Here is a 13,583-nt window from a genome sequence, read left to right on the forward strand (position 1 = left end):
CAGTGGATGTTTTGACCGTATTTGAACAAACTATCTAAGGATACATGTATGTAACTATGCAAAAAAAATTCAGCCAGAAAGTTTATAGAATGTGACTAAATTAGATCTAGGAGGAAATCATGTCATTTTGTTAAGTTTGCACAAAAAAGATTCTACAACTAGCTTATGGCTTTGCATCCACTAGAACTTGATATCAAGTCTTTCTTTCCCAGCCAGACAGCTTCCATTAGCTTGGTCATTACAGCACAGTGTATGCATCGACATGGCCAAGGGCAAATTTGCAGTCTTTTTACTGAGCATATCAACTGCCACTTTTTAATCGAGATTTGCAAAAACTTGTGGATCTGGCAAAATTCTACTGCAGCAAAGAAGTGCTACACCAGTGTTCTATCGAGGACCATTTCAGTGCCAGGTAAATTTTTGGGTTACAAAGGGTAGCAAGCACAGTAAGCAGAGCTCTCACAGCCCATAGCTGGGTTTTTAAGGGAATCCTAGAAGGGATTTTCCCCAACGTCATTGTGAAGGTATGTCTACAATAATGCTTTTGCAATCTGCAGCTGATTTGATACAAAGTAAATGAGAAATATTTTTCTTATGTCTTTACTTGTTTAAAATTGCAAAATAGTGCAAAACTGCGACTTTGTAAGCTTGAAATATGATCAAATTGGTACATCTTTAGCAATATTTCAGTTCATTTTTTTGAAAATCCATGCTGGATGGCACAGCCAATTTGAACCCAAGAGCTGGGGGAAAATTTATAGTGCCGGGTGGTGCCAGTGCCGGCGTCACCCATCATGGCTAGAACACTGACTATGACTCAATTAAAGGCAGGTGACCACACAAATTAAGCAAGCACGTTCTCTTGGTGGTTGCAGCGTCACCGGGCAGACTAAAGGCAAAGCCAAGTTTGCAAGTTCAGCAGTTTTCAGCCTTGCCTTGGGCATCCAATCAAAATTGCTGCCGTTTTGCATCGTCCATTGATAACATTATTAGCCAATACAGCTCTTGTATGGCTGACATAATGTTTCTGAATTGTATCATAAGTGCAATGAAATACGGGATGTATGTATTACCCATTGCTTTCTACATTTACCTCAGCTGATAATTTGACGCACTAGGCTGGAACCCTGTGCTTGCCCCTTCTAAGTACACTTGATGCACTTGTGCGGTTTACACAGTCAAAGATGAACTATGTACGCTGCCATGTTAACATATGACCTTCCAAATGAATTTATTTTTGATCGTCCAATTTCATATTCAGTGCTACATGTACATGTAGCTGATACTTTTGCCTTGTAATGGGCCCTGGAGGCATTGAAAGGTTGGTCAGACTGTGTGATCCACTACAACAGGATCACATATCATGTTGTACTTAAAAACTATGAATAATATAGATTATCATTTCAATTCTGCTGTTTGAAAGACCACTCCCTGTTGTAGCCTATTAAATAATTAATGCACAATTACAGTCACTGTCTACCACATACCCCTCCTTCCAAAAACTTCCTAGCGTATCATTACAGTATTTTTCTCAAGAGGGAAAAAATTATGAAGCCCACTCCATCAAAACTCTGTGCACACCAACAATGCTATCCAATTTTTAATAACAGGTTTTGCCTAAGCTTACTCCAACATATATTCATCACTCTATTTACAGTGTTTGTCCGAAAGCTTGCAAAAAAATGTACAATCTCACTCGGGTGAGACTAGAACCCACCAAAAATATGTCGGTGAATAAGGGCAAAACCCGTCATTAAATTAAGAATTAACATCTCCCTTATGCAAAGTACATCTTGAAATGCCGTCCAAGTTAAAAAGTTCAGCATCTGAGAACTTTTCCATTGAGAAGACCAATAATGCTGATCTAGGCAGCTAACTTGAGTAGAACACTTGAGTCAAATTTTTTACAATGTTGTGTACAACGGATTGTCTTTTTTGTGTGCTGCCCTAAGCTGGAGTGCCTTTAAAGTTGAAATTACGCCAAATTCACCAACACAATCAATCTCATTTTGATGGTTTCAAGGAATATGTTGCAATTTCCACTGACAAATACTGCAAGAGATACACTGCATTTTATAGGGTAAACAGTACATGCATTTCTGCACTCAGTGGACCCTGTACGGGCATAACTACACACACTGATGGGCACTGTAATGCTCCAAGGGTGATTCAAGTAGCAAAATGCATTTGGTTACAGTTGGTTGCACATATTTGGGTTCTGATGGAGTGAGCCCAATAGTTGTATCTGACTTACCCAATAGCAAAAGGCTGTAGACTTTTGCAAGAAGGGACTCTTGTTTCTTGTGATCAGTCTACCTGTGACATATCTTGTACATGTATCTGTGGGAGGAAAATACAAAATAACTGTGACAGCATTTCATTGATGGCCGTCGGCATGCACCGGGGGGGATGAGTCCCCCTTTTTTTGAGATGTGAATGAAATAAAAGCACGATATTTACACTGCATCCTTTCTGAGTTAGTTAAGAAATGGCACATCATCTGATGTCAGTATACGGCTACTCCCCGCATGTGAGCTGGGATAATTAACACGAGTAGCTACATGTAGCTCGAACGCTGCAACCCAACTGGTAGCCTGGTAGGTGGTTGCGCCGCGGCGCATGCTAAGGGCCAATTTCTCCATGCCCGTGGCATGTTGGTCCACGTGAGTGACGCTTGTTGGACCACACTGAAGGCATCCATGATTAGGATGCATGGAGCAAAACAAGATGGTGGGCAATATTGAAATGGATTTTAGTTGTGATAATTATAAATTCTCCCCCTCTGAGTCCTCAATCTGGTTACAAACAATTGTAACGGCATGGCTGCTCTTACACTCAATGAACAACAACTTAACCCTAACACTCCTCAGTCCTCCAACAGGTGAAGGATTGAGGAGGGTTAGGATTAAAGAATCGTTACCATAACAATTCGACATGCACCTGACATGGGCAGTGGGCACAACTTAGCCCCACACATACATGTACAAGTAGGGCCTCACATCATGTCTCTATTTTGAAATTCGTCTTTTAACTGTCACCAGTACAGCCCTACTTGTATTAAAGCTTAGTGCAGATTTTCAAGATGTATTATTGCGTTAGGGAGATGTTAATTTATATAACGGGTTTTGCCCTTACCCAACGTATATATATTATATACGTTGGGTAAGGGCAAAACCCGTTATATAAATTAGTGCAGATTGTCAGAAACTTTGAACACAATTTTTTTTCAGAAATAAAAACAGCCAGACAATTCTACTTACACCAGCTGACTACTCGGAGTTTAAAATCTGACTATCCAAATAAAATTCCCATGACAAAAATTACCACATTCATCTTTTTTACAAAAGAAGGCATCTTTTCAAACTCAGCCTGTAATGTATGCTGACGATGTCCATGGCATTTTGAATAAATACACACCATACAATTTTCATCATAAACTTACATTTTCTGCATAAACTTACTGAGGGTGTATTTATCCCAATACGTCATATTAATTTTTTGCAGAAGCCTCATGAAGGCCACCAGGTGCGACTCATTAGCAGAATCAGTAGAGTTATGCTGTTAGATATATATATATGCACCACAAATGAAACAAGTTTTATGGTACAGTACGTATGTATATATTGGCTCTACGGTGTTACTGAAAATTCTTGTCTATTTCACTTTATAAGCAGATTTGGGGCCAAATTACAGAAGCAAATGGTCCGGAAAGTCCCCAAGATTGCACCAGAGAACATATAGAAGCCCAAATTTCCTGTGCCCTTGAGCGGGCCCTGAACCCTACACTATGGCTTTGCAAAATTGATCACCTAAGCTGGGACCGTATCATAAGTCCGACGCCTCATAGGTCCGATGCCTCATAAATCTGACGTCGGACCAACGAGGAGTCAGACTTAAAATGAGGCGTCATTGCGATTGACTATGACACATGGAGGAGTGCAGGCCCACGCGACGTGTCCCTGCCAGCAAGATTCAACTTTGTTCCCTATTCGTGCCCACGGTACTGATCCTGTTAGGAAAACTAAATCAAGCAGACTATTTGCACAGTTCGTACACTGGTCCAGTATTTGTTTAATCCAAAATACCACTACATGTAAAAATGATGTGTGATACTTCGCCAAATATAAAAAGCATTTTTTTGACTAAAACTTTTGAAATCTTAAAAATGTTTGTACATGTATATGTGTCATAAATAGTACATCATTCTTGCACCGGGAACGAGTCTTGTTCCTAGTGCCGTCTTCATAAGCTCATAACGTAATGCTCGTAAACATCTGACTTACATGTATGAGGCGTCGGAAACATACAAATATATTTATTTACTCTCTAGCATTTACTCAGGCTGTAACTCACAACATACACATGTATATGCTTGTTTTTCACACAAAGCCAGTCACAAAATGTTCTAATTCTGGGTAGCCATACTCACCATGCCAATGTGCCTACAAGGGAGCAGCCTAGGCCTGCTGGAGCCTGAGGTGTTGCTCTGCATGAAGAGCTTCACTTTTTTGTAAGGTGTACGAGCACATCTCTCTTCATAGCTACATGTAGCATACACCTTTTAGTGAAACATTGCTCAGCTAGCTCAGGTTTCCAGTCCTGCTCTGGGACCCTTGTTCTCAATACATGCCACAGCACTGCTCTCAGTTTTGAATCCAGGTAATCCTGTCTGATTTATAAAAAAAAAGGAAGTTTTTATAAAATACAAAAAAGAAACAAGAAAATTATCCAAATTTACCACAAAAGGATTCCTTTCATCCTCTAATTGAAGTTTCCTGCACTCCAAATGCCCACTGTATATTTTCTAACACTGACCATAATTTGTCTCCTAGAGGTTTTCTGTTAAGCACAAGAAACATTCACCAAGTCTGAGATGGATGCAAAGTATACAAGAAATTCGAAACAGCAAATAAATGTTCAAAAGTTTGTGGCTTAAGGAAAAACCACCCTTATGGCAACAGCCATCACTGGAGTTTGATATCCAGATATCATTTGACACCTTGTGAACAAACCCTGCGAGATTGGTCTGCATAGTTTTAAGTGTTTTCTGAGAAATGGTTCAACATTGTCAGTGCTAACTTCAGGAAATCTTATTATTCTCTGATGGCTCATAAACTACTGGAAACGGAAAGAGTTCAATATAGTATGTACAGACGCCAGTGATTATTCTTCTAAATGACGTATTAACCATCAGAATGCAAAAAAATGTCCAGAAAAGTTCAATTTTGGAGGGAACCTACATGTACCAAGTCTTTTCCTTAGAAAATACTTAGAATTTTTCAGACCAGCCTCATAGCGTTTGTGCAAGGGGCGACAAGTGGCGTCCGTATATATGGAACTCTTTACAGGGAAGCTCGTGATGTCCGTATATGGAACACTTTTCATGGAATTCTTTCAAATTTTATCCACAATCTACAAATGAACACAGTTTGAAGAGAACAGCTTTTATTCGATTATTCAATAACAGTTTTGCAGGTACACTTTTCCCATGTAACAACATGCATAAATGAGTGACAGCACTATTTCTTCGGAAACATATTTTCTTAATAAGGAAATTGTGATTAAAATTCATCTTGTTTTGGACATTGTAGCTCCTCTATTTAATTCCCAATTTCAAAAATTGTGAAATATCAAGTGAACTTCATCATTTTAATTCATTGAAAAATGGCATGAATAAGAACAAAGATTTTACAAAAATATGAATGTAGACCTTCTCACTTTAAATCCACATTCATTTTTGCGTCCAAAATAATCAGTTTGTTCTGCATTACAAAAATATCTCGAAACAGTCCCCCTTCAAATCATTTTTCTTTACTTTGCACTAAAATTGCAGAGTCCAATGGAATCCAAACTCACATCAAAACATTTCTTGACATCCTCTCCAAGGTCACTTCCAAAAAAAATCAACTTATTTAGCCTCCATACATGTATTTGCATGTATGCCATACATGTACATGTAGGCTTGTGCTTTCTGCCCTTCATCAATTGTATGGTGAAAAAGGTTTCTTAAATTGCGTATTCTCCATTAAGAAGCCACAAACGTTCACTAATGTACACTCTCAAAAGCTGACATTCCTGTCATTTACTAGGGTCTTCCCGTACGTGTGAGGCAGCACTGGTGACACGATATGCATTTTTTTTAGGCTTAACTGAATACCAAGTGTAAAGTTCATGAGCCTGAGGCCTATAAAAATAAGCTCTCAAACGTTAGTCCATTACTAGGTCCTAAACGGTCCCCTTGAAGAAGTTTATTATAACCTATACATACACCAAGCCTTCGTTTCATTCATAAAATGGTAGCTGGGCATGCTTACCCGTCAAACTGCTGGAAAAAAGAAGAAGAAATATCCACATTTTGGGTAGCGATTCTTTTCCATGTTGAATTTCAAAATGGCTGGCCTTCGCCTCACGTGGTCACGTCGTTGCATTCCACCAACAGACCAACGTAAGGCGCGAAAAATGAACCAATGACAGTTCGGCATTTCTTTTGCATTTAGGGTTTAAAACGAAGAACAGCCACATGTTTAAATGAAAATACGGGTTTTTGCACATTCGGCGTGTTTTGATGCTCAATAATAATGGACATCTGACAAAGTTTTGTCTTATATTTATTTCAAACTAGCTTTAAGGGTATTATCAACTTAAACTACATGACATTTAATTTTTAAAAAGAAGCATTATTCAGGGATTAAACAACAAACTCCTAAATATTTTCCACTTAAAGGACAAGGAAAAGGTCACGGCATGGATAATCTGCAATCATCTTAAATGGCAAAAAAAGCAAAAAGTCTTCGGAAATTTAACAAGCCAGTTTTCCAACAGTGTAATTATGCAGATGGGCCAATGGGCCTTTGTACTTCTGCGAAAACAGTGTCAGAAACAAAATGATGGCTGCAAAGATAGTGTGAGAAACAAAATGGCGGCACATTTAAAAAGAAAAGTGGGAACTGATGACATTACAAAAGCTAACTAATAACATTGGGGGCGTTCAAAATTGTCAATGTTTTTGTATTTCGATTTATTTTTTTCAAAAAGTGGGTGGGTTGGTGAAGGTACTTTATTGAAAATCGAATGTCAATTTTCATTTAAAAAAAAGAAAGAATTTGATCAATGACTTGCATGAATAAGCATCGCACCATACAGCGTTTTTTTCAACTTCTTTCCCATTTACCGTACGGATAGAATGACCTGTACATCATGTCCTTGTGCAAATCCATGGGTGAAGGTCAATTCTCAGTAAAGACTTGGAAGTAACGCATTCGTAGCGGTAATGTCTTACAAATGCAGCAGGGTACCAGGTGTGCTCAATCAGCTTTCAAACAACAGCCGGCCAGTTGCATTTACCACTGGATTTTATTTTAATAATCGTATTGCTCTCGTTTTTTGTTGATATTTATAAAGTAGGCCTACATTATATCAAATACTTTTAAAATTGGAAAAAATAAATAGGACTAAAAATACATAGGAGTAAAGTAGTTCATTCACTAAGGTCTTACTGAGTGTTCCTGAGTATCTCCAAAGTGTTTCGTGGGGTGCCGTCGTGTTATATCAAATTTGTTTCTGTTTTTAATTCATTTGAGCCCAAGAATGTTCCCTAGCTTTCTTTAAGCTAGCACAAGTAGAGTTACCCATTATGAGACATAGCCCCCCCAACTCAACAAACTTGCTGTCGCCCTCCAAATGTTGTATAACCCCACAGATTTTGAATAATAATAATAATTTTATAAAGCGCCCTCCATAAAAATTATCTCAGAGCAGTGTACAACTGTTACAATATACACTACAAACTATAACACCCAATAGGCCCTAATTAAAAATCATTACATATTACAAACTACAGGGATCAATTAAATAAAACCACGACTATTTAAAATCAACATAAAACTTATTTCACTTATAACTAATCTTAAATAAATATGTTTTAAGAGAGGAATTAAAAATATCATATGATGCTGAAGCACGTATCGACAGTGGCAGCGCATTCCAAAGTCTAGGTGCACAAGCCTGGAATGCCCTGTCACTGTAATACTTATTGCCCCCTATTGGCTGATATAAAGTTAAATTTCCCTGGGAATTCAATCTCAACTGATGACCAACATTGTGAATGTGTGTAAGTTCTTGCAAATAGCAAGGAGCCAGACCATACACGATGTAAGAATTTTTATCTTCTGTGAGACATGAAGCCAATGAAGCTCTTTCAATACCGAGGTAATACTATCATACTTATGAATCCACATAACTAAACGAGCGGCAGAATTCGGAATGGATTGTATTTTAGAAATTTCGTTGACATGAATACCAAACAAAAGGCTATTACAATAACCAATTCTCGAAGTTACAAAAGCGTGCACCAGCCTTTGTGTAACATTGGAATCCAAAAGAGAACGAATTTTTCCAATCTTCTAAAGTGCGAAAGATGCTTGCTTGCATAAATTCGAAACATGGACAGACATAGTGCCTCCCGAGTCAAATATGACACCAAGATCATTGACGGTGGCAGAAAGATGTATGTTGACATCACCAATACGTACTACGCCGGGTAATCCCAGGCACAATTAAGAGCAAACCTAGGTGAAATTTAATTGACTCCGTCTTTCCATCATTAAGAATGAGCAAATTATCCCGCATCCAAAGACGGATCTCTCCCCAACACTGCTCCAAAACTCCCATTGATTCCCCGGAACCCCGACATGTAAAATTAAGTTGTGTGTCATCGGCATACATCATATACTGAACTCTGTTTCATTACAAATAATGGCAATCTGGTGATCAGTAGAGGTGTGTATTCTGATGAGGTGGTGGTTTTTGGTCAAAGTCAATGCAGGACGGATTTGGCTACTGTATTTGAAGTTGGCACAAAGGGCACAATAGTGCCAAAGGTGCCATTAACCTCACAACAACAACAATTATACATATATATGGAACATTTTATTCTTTATCAGCAGATGGACAAATTTTAGAATTGCACATTTCTTCACTTCTGTTACTCTTCAACTACTAGCTAAAATTCCTGTAGTCGATTCTTCATTTGCTGTTTTCGCCTGTTGTAAATAATCAAAGACCGAATCGCAGGAATACGTGTGCGGCAAGACTTGCAGACACCTCCAACAAAACGACTTATTGCAATGGGTACATTTCATCATGTTGCAACCCTGATTTTTCTGTGAAAGAAAAAGAGAGGAAGTTGTTTGGGAATACATGTACCGGTATATATAATAATAGGAACAGTGTGCCACCAAGAAAACCGAATTGTTTCTGTTTACACTAACTTCGTCAAATCTAATAAAGTTTTTCACGCACTCTGATTGGTCCCAGGCCAGTGCGTGGCGCGTGGTTTTTAAAGATGATAAAACAGTATAGTGTGTAAAGCCAGATGGCAATTAGGAAGCCCAGGATTCGGACAAAAAATTTGTTTCTGTGTTTGATGTTAATTTTAATTGAAACAGCTAAATTAATTCTCTTTAAGGAGGGCCATGTAATGCAGAATTAGGCTATTTATCAACAAGCTGTTCGGATGAGGAAATCAAAGGACTCTTTCTTAATGTTCAAATGCTTCAGCAAGGGAACTTTCAATTTAATCGATTTGCATTCTTGGAAGGAAGGGAAATGAAATAGGTCTACTCCAAAATAAATCATTTTTCAATATTTTCCCCTAAGACTTCTTTTTGGATCCTTTTTCGGGTGGGGGAAGACGCCTCTGCTGTTTCCCCCGGATCCAACGAATTCAGGACAAAACCGTGTACATACCTCGATATGCGTACCACAAGTCGGGCACTGTTTAGTGTTGTTGTTCTTCCATCTCTGGTTCTGCATTCTCTGCTTCAGCGGCTCCTTCTCGGCTAGTTCCCGCTCTTTTCTCCTCTCCTCCGCTTCCTTCAAACGCCCCAACTCCGCCAGTTCCTCCTGCCTCCGCCTCTCCTCGGCTTCCTCCCGTAGGTCTTTGAAGAGATCTTTGCCGTAGCGCTTCTCCAGTCGGACTTTGCAGTCTTCATCGCCATCCTCAAATTCCACAAGAACCTTCAAGATCTCTTCTGTATTAAAGATAAAATTGTACATTAGTTTACGAGTAGACCTACTCTGTTCTTTGACCGTCGAAGTCAACATGATCACTGCCCAGTAGAGTGTACAGGTTGAACCAAGCTGACCTCTGTGTGCTGATGTGGGACTCTTTTACAAATATACACCAGAGCCCGGCGCCACCTTTTCACACCCACGCATCCAAACTCAGGGCCTACATCGTTCGTCATCTCTCATCATTCTCCATGTAAGTATTACTCACGTTGTCTTTTACCAACTATTCGCTTGTTCCCCATCCCACAATTTACACTTCTCCCCGAACTCTGATGGGGGCGCACCTTCACTTGCAACACACGGAGACACTCCATGGTAGACCCTGTTGCAAAGGACACAGAAAGAATATCCACAGGCAGAGCACACAGCGAGGGAAGACTCCCCGTCTTTCATGACTGGACACTGACAGGATAAACGAGGGCAGTAAACGATGTCATCCATTCCTTCCAAGGTGCGCTGCAGTAGAAGGCGGTCGTAGGTTGCGAATAGCTCCTCGCCAACCAAGGCGTAAACCTTGAAGATAATGGAGAATATAAACAGCGTGTTTTTCATAGAATAGCCCCAAGCATACCCCGAGATGTAAATGACTGTATTATCCAGAGGAAATACAAGCCTTTACAATCTTACAGATGCTTTATCTGGTCTGATTTCCTCAACCATTCCCACAACCAACTGTAGGTTTTTCACTGAACTAATAAGATCCTCATCAGGCCTTAATCAATCTAACAGATGAATTTAGCTCATACAAATCTGTCATATGACTGAGTAGAATGATCTCCCTTGACTTCAGCGAGGCCGCGATAAGGAGGTATAAAGGGAGTTTGAATGCCAGACAATGAAAGTGAGTGCGGTTCATCAATTCCGCCATGTAAAACCACGTCAAATAATGATGCAACATTTCCACCAAAGATTTTTAATTTGGGAAATCCGATCAGTATACTCTATCGCTGCACTTTAACTTCCAAATTATCCCTAAATATCTCTAATTATCGTTAATGTAATCTTATCGAATCTTTACCTGTGATGGCATGGCAACAGAATCACACTCTGTGTCAGGGCAATTCAAAGCCTTCACGTTCCCCGCTTTAATTTGCACCATGAAGTAATCTCTCACACAGTCCTTACAGTACACGTGGTTGCAACTCTGAAACATGACACAATCGACACCGGCTTTCTCGCTGAAGCACACCGAGCAACTGTGAATCGATTCATCGAAGACTCTGCGACGCTCGGAAATGTCGTAATCAATCAGCGTCTGTAGAAGCTGGCCCGCACCTCTCACAGACTTGTTCTTAACTGAATGCGGACCTGAGGTGTCTGCGAGCTCCGTGGAGGCGCCTTGGGCAAGCTGGACGGCGGCACTACCTAAGGAAAGGGATGACTGGATTCTCAAGACCCAAAGACTGTCATCAATAAGGAACTGCGTCCACTGGAAGATGATAACTTCACCACGGTGCTCATCCCAGATGCGATCCAGATGAGAGCGCAGCTCAGACAACTGCAAATTTTGAAACATTTCAAGAAGTCAGTAAACCTACCTACACCTTCCACGACTGCTGTTGTCGACAGTTGATGAAACTTTGATGACGAAACTATGATGAAAATGATGTATGATGAAACTATGATGAAATATCAGAGGTGACTATCTACTTCAAATAACGCATAGCAAGGAAACAGCAACTTGTAGTGAGTGTTTCAAACGACAGTATATGAAAAGCTGACCAGAGCAGAGCAATCAGTCTGAAAAAAAAATCGCAGAGACGAAATGTGAAAATTTGCCCAAACGTGTGGCGTGGAAAAATGAGACTGAAAGGAATGTGTGCTCAGTACGCGTCATGTTGGCGTCAAAAGAAGAAAGATCTGGGCTCTACCTTTCCAGGCAAACAAAGAGAAAAGGAAATAAGACACGTTTTGGAAAAATCTAAATAGAAGTGAAAAGGCTCTTTGGGAAATTTTATTAACCAGCTGCACTAAGCTTTCACACAAGTTGAGTGAAACAAGCAGATCTCCACAAATAAGAGTCTATGGAAAAATGGTCGCAATTCCTCTCAGAGAAATCTGTCTGTTTTAGGGTATTCAGACCTTGTCGACGCTCAGCCATTTGCAGGACAAAGTGAACGTAGGAGCAGACCTGGATGGATAGTCCTCAGGATACTTGAAGTTGAGCACGATGGGCGGCAAGTGGTTAATGCGCAGAAGAGAGCTACCTTCATACCCCTCCTCCAATCGACAACCTGCAAGAAAACAAAAGGCACCATAAACAAGGCAAGTCTTCAAGATGGCAGTTGGAACTACTCGAAAGCTAGCATTCCCTGCCCTGCCCTACGCAATTAAACCTCAACCAGTGGCATCCAAGATTCACACAATCGCAAAAGGGTCGGTATCCCAGCCACTTTATCACTATAGCTGGGTTACTGTAAAGCGAGGTTACATGACGGAGAAGATTGTGTGAACCAGTAACAGCTGAAATAGTTTCGTTGCAAAGTTGCTTGATACCAGCTACTTGCTAGCGTAGGGCTGAAAATCAACAGTATATCGCTATTTTAACACGAGTGCTTCACCTCTATACCGGGTGGAGGACTAAAGTCGTAACCCCCACAAAAGCGGATCCAACACCCAGTTTTCCGGGAGGCGTAAAAAATCAGATTTCCTGTATGTAATAACCTTTTATGGACTTTCTGATCAGAGGGATAAATTTCGGTGCTTTTCTCATTCTCTGGGAAAACAAGGGAAATTAAAGTATTCCCCAAATCACCCTTTTCTCTTCATATTTCAAAACAAACGCCCCAAAAGTTATCATCCCCATCCTTTTTGGGGGGAGAGGGGGATCTCTGACCAACCCCCGATCAGCTAAAGACTCCTCACCACTTCGAACTGTCAGGCGTCATTCCATGGTTCTGTGCTGCTGGATGCAGTCAGTGAAGTCTGGCATCGTTCAGGTTAATTAATTGCATTTCATAACACAGTCAAAACATCCAGCAACAATTAGCTCCCCTTTCATTCACCATTCCCTCCCCGACACCAACCGGTTAGACCTGATGTTTTCATCAGAGCACAGAGCATGGGGGTTCAACTAAACATGATAAACTAACCAAGTTTTCTGGTTCGATGAACCAGTGAAGCCTCGTGTAGTTCAATGAAAAATTCCTCGGGCAGATCCAAGTACGCCGAGAAATGACCACCGTTGTTTCCATCGGCCAAGAAGATCCTCTCCTCGTAGATGCTGGCCAGGGCTGTTACCTCATCGGCCTGGGCAACCTGGTCATCAGTCTCCATCTCCCGTTTTGATAGAGTCAAAGTTAGCTGTACTTTGGAGCCTGCACAATGTGAATGGATCTACCGAAATTCAGGAAGACCTTTGTTTTTATAGTGTTCCACTGTGATTCCTGCGGTGCAGTACTGTTCACCGACGCATTGCACAAGAGAGCGAAATTGCACTATGACCCTCGGTACGAGCAGCCGCACTAAAACAAATCCCTACCCGAACGCTCGACCTTTGTGGGGTTGTTTAA

General features: G+C 40.4%; 1 protein-coding gene and 1 long non-coding RNA gene across 2 annotated transcripts in view; both read right to left on the reverse strand.

Annotated features, from left to right (window-relative positions):
* The window catches only part of LOC110983799 (uncharacterized), a 28,870-nt gene extending 22,454 nt beyond the window's left edge, over nucleotides 1-6,416 (reverse strand). Inside the window, exons 1-3 of the long non-coding RNA XR_002598782.2 lie at nucleotides 6,315-6,416; nucleotides 4,430-4,669; nucleotides 2,255-2,340 (exon numbers count right to left, since the gene is read on the reverse strand). This is a non-coding gene — a long non-coding RNA (uncharacterized LOC110983799). The remainder of the gene's footprint in view (nucleotides 1-2,254; nucleotides 2,341-4,429; nucleotides 4,670-6,314) is intronic.
* Nucleotides 6,417-7,334: 918 nt separating this feature from the next.
* LOC110983790 (E3 ubiquitin-protein ligase RNF14-like) lies at nucleotides 7,335-13,451 on the reverse strand. Its single transcript, XM_022243354.2, has 6 exons — nucleotides 13,164-13,451; nucleotides 12,154-12,305; nucleotides 11,090-11,569; nucleotides 10,356-10,584; nucleotides 9,748-10,031; nucleotides 7,335-9,161 (listed from the first exon to the last, which is right to left on the reverse strand). The coding sequence occupies exons 1-6, from the start codon at nucleotides 13,345-13,347 to the stop codon at nucleotides 8,991-8,993; spliced, it is 1,500 nt and encodes a 499-aa protein (XP_022099046.2). The 5' UTR covers nucleotides 13,348-13,451; the 3' UTR covers nucleotides 7,335-8,990.
* Between the last annotated feature and the right edge of the window lie 132 nt (nucleotides 13,452-13,583).

The sequence above is a fragment of the Acanthaster planci genome, linkage group LG02, assembly GCF_054643075.1.
Source record: "Acanthaster planci isolate LZ-2023a linkage group LG02, COTS_SCS, whole genome shotgun sequence".
Taxonomy (NCBI): domain Eukaryota; kingdom Metazoa; phylum Echinodermata; class Asteroidea; order Valvatida; family Acanthasteridae; genus Acanthaster; species Acanthaster planci.

Excerpts from the sequence above, each read along its gene's own strand:
- LOC110983790 (XM_022243354.2), bottom strand. The coding sequence starts at position 13,347 with ATGGAGACTGATGACCAGGTTGCCCAGGCCGATGAGGTAACAGCCCTG. Across the intron at positions 12,306-13,163 it reads TCATCGAACCAGAAAACTTG|GTTGTCGATTGGAGGAGGGG; the intron begins GTTAGTTTATCA and ends GTTTTCTTGCAG. Across the intron at positions 11,570-12,153 it reads AATGGCTGAGCGTCGACAAG|TTGTCTGAGCTGCGCTCTCA; the intron begins GTCTGAATACCC and ends CAAAATTTGCAG.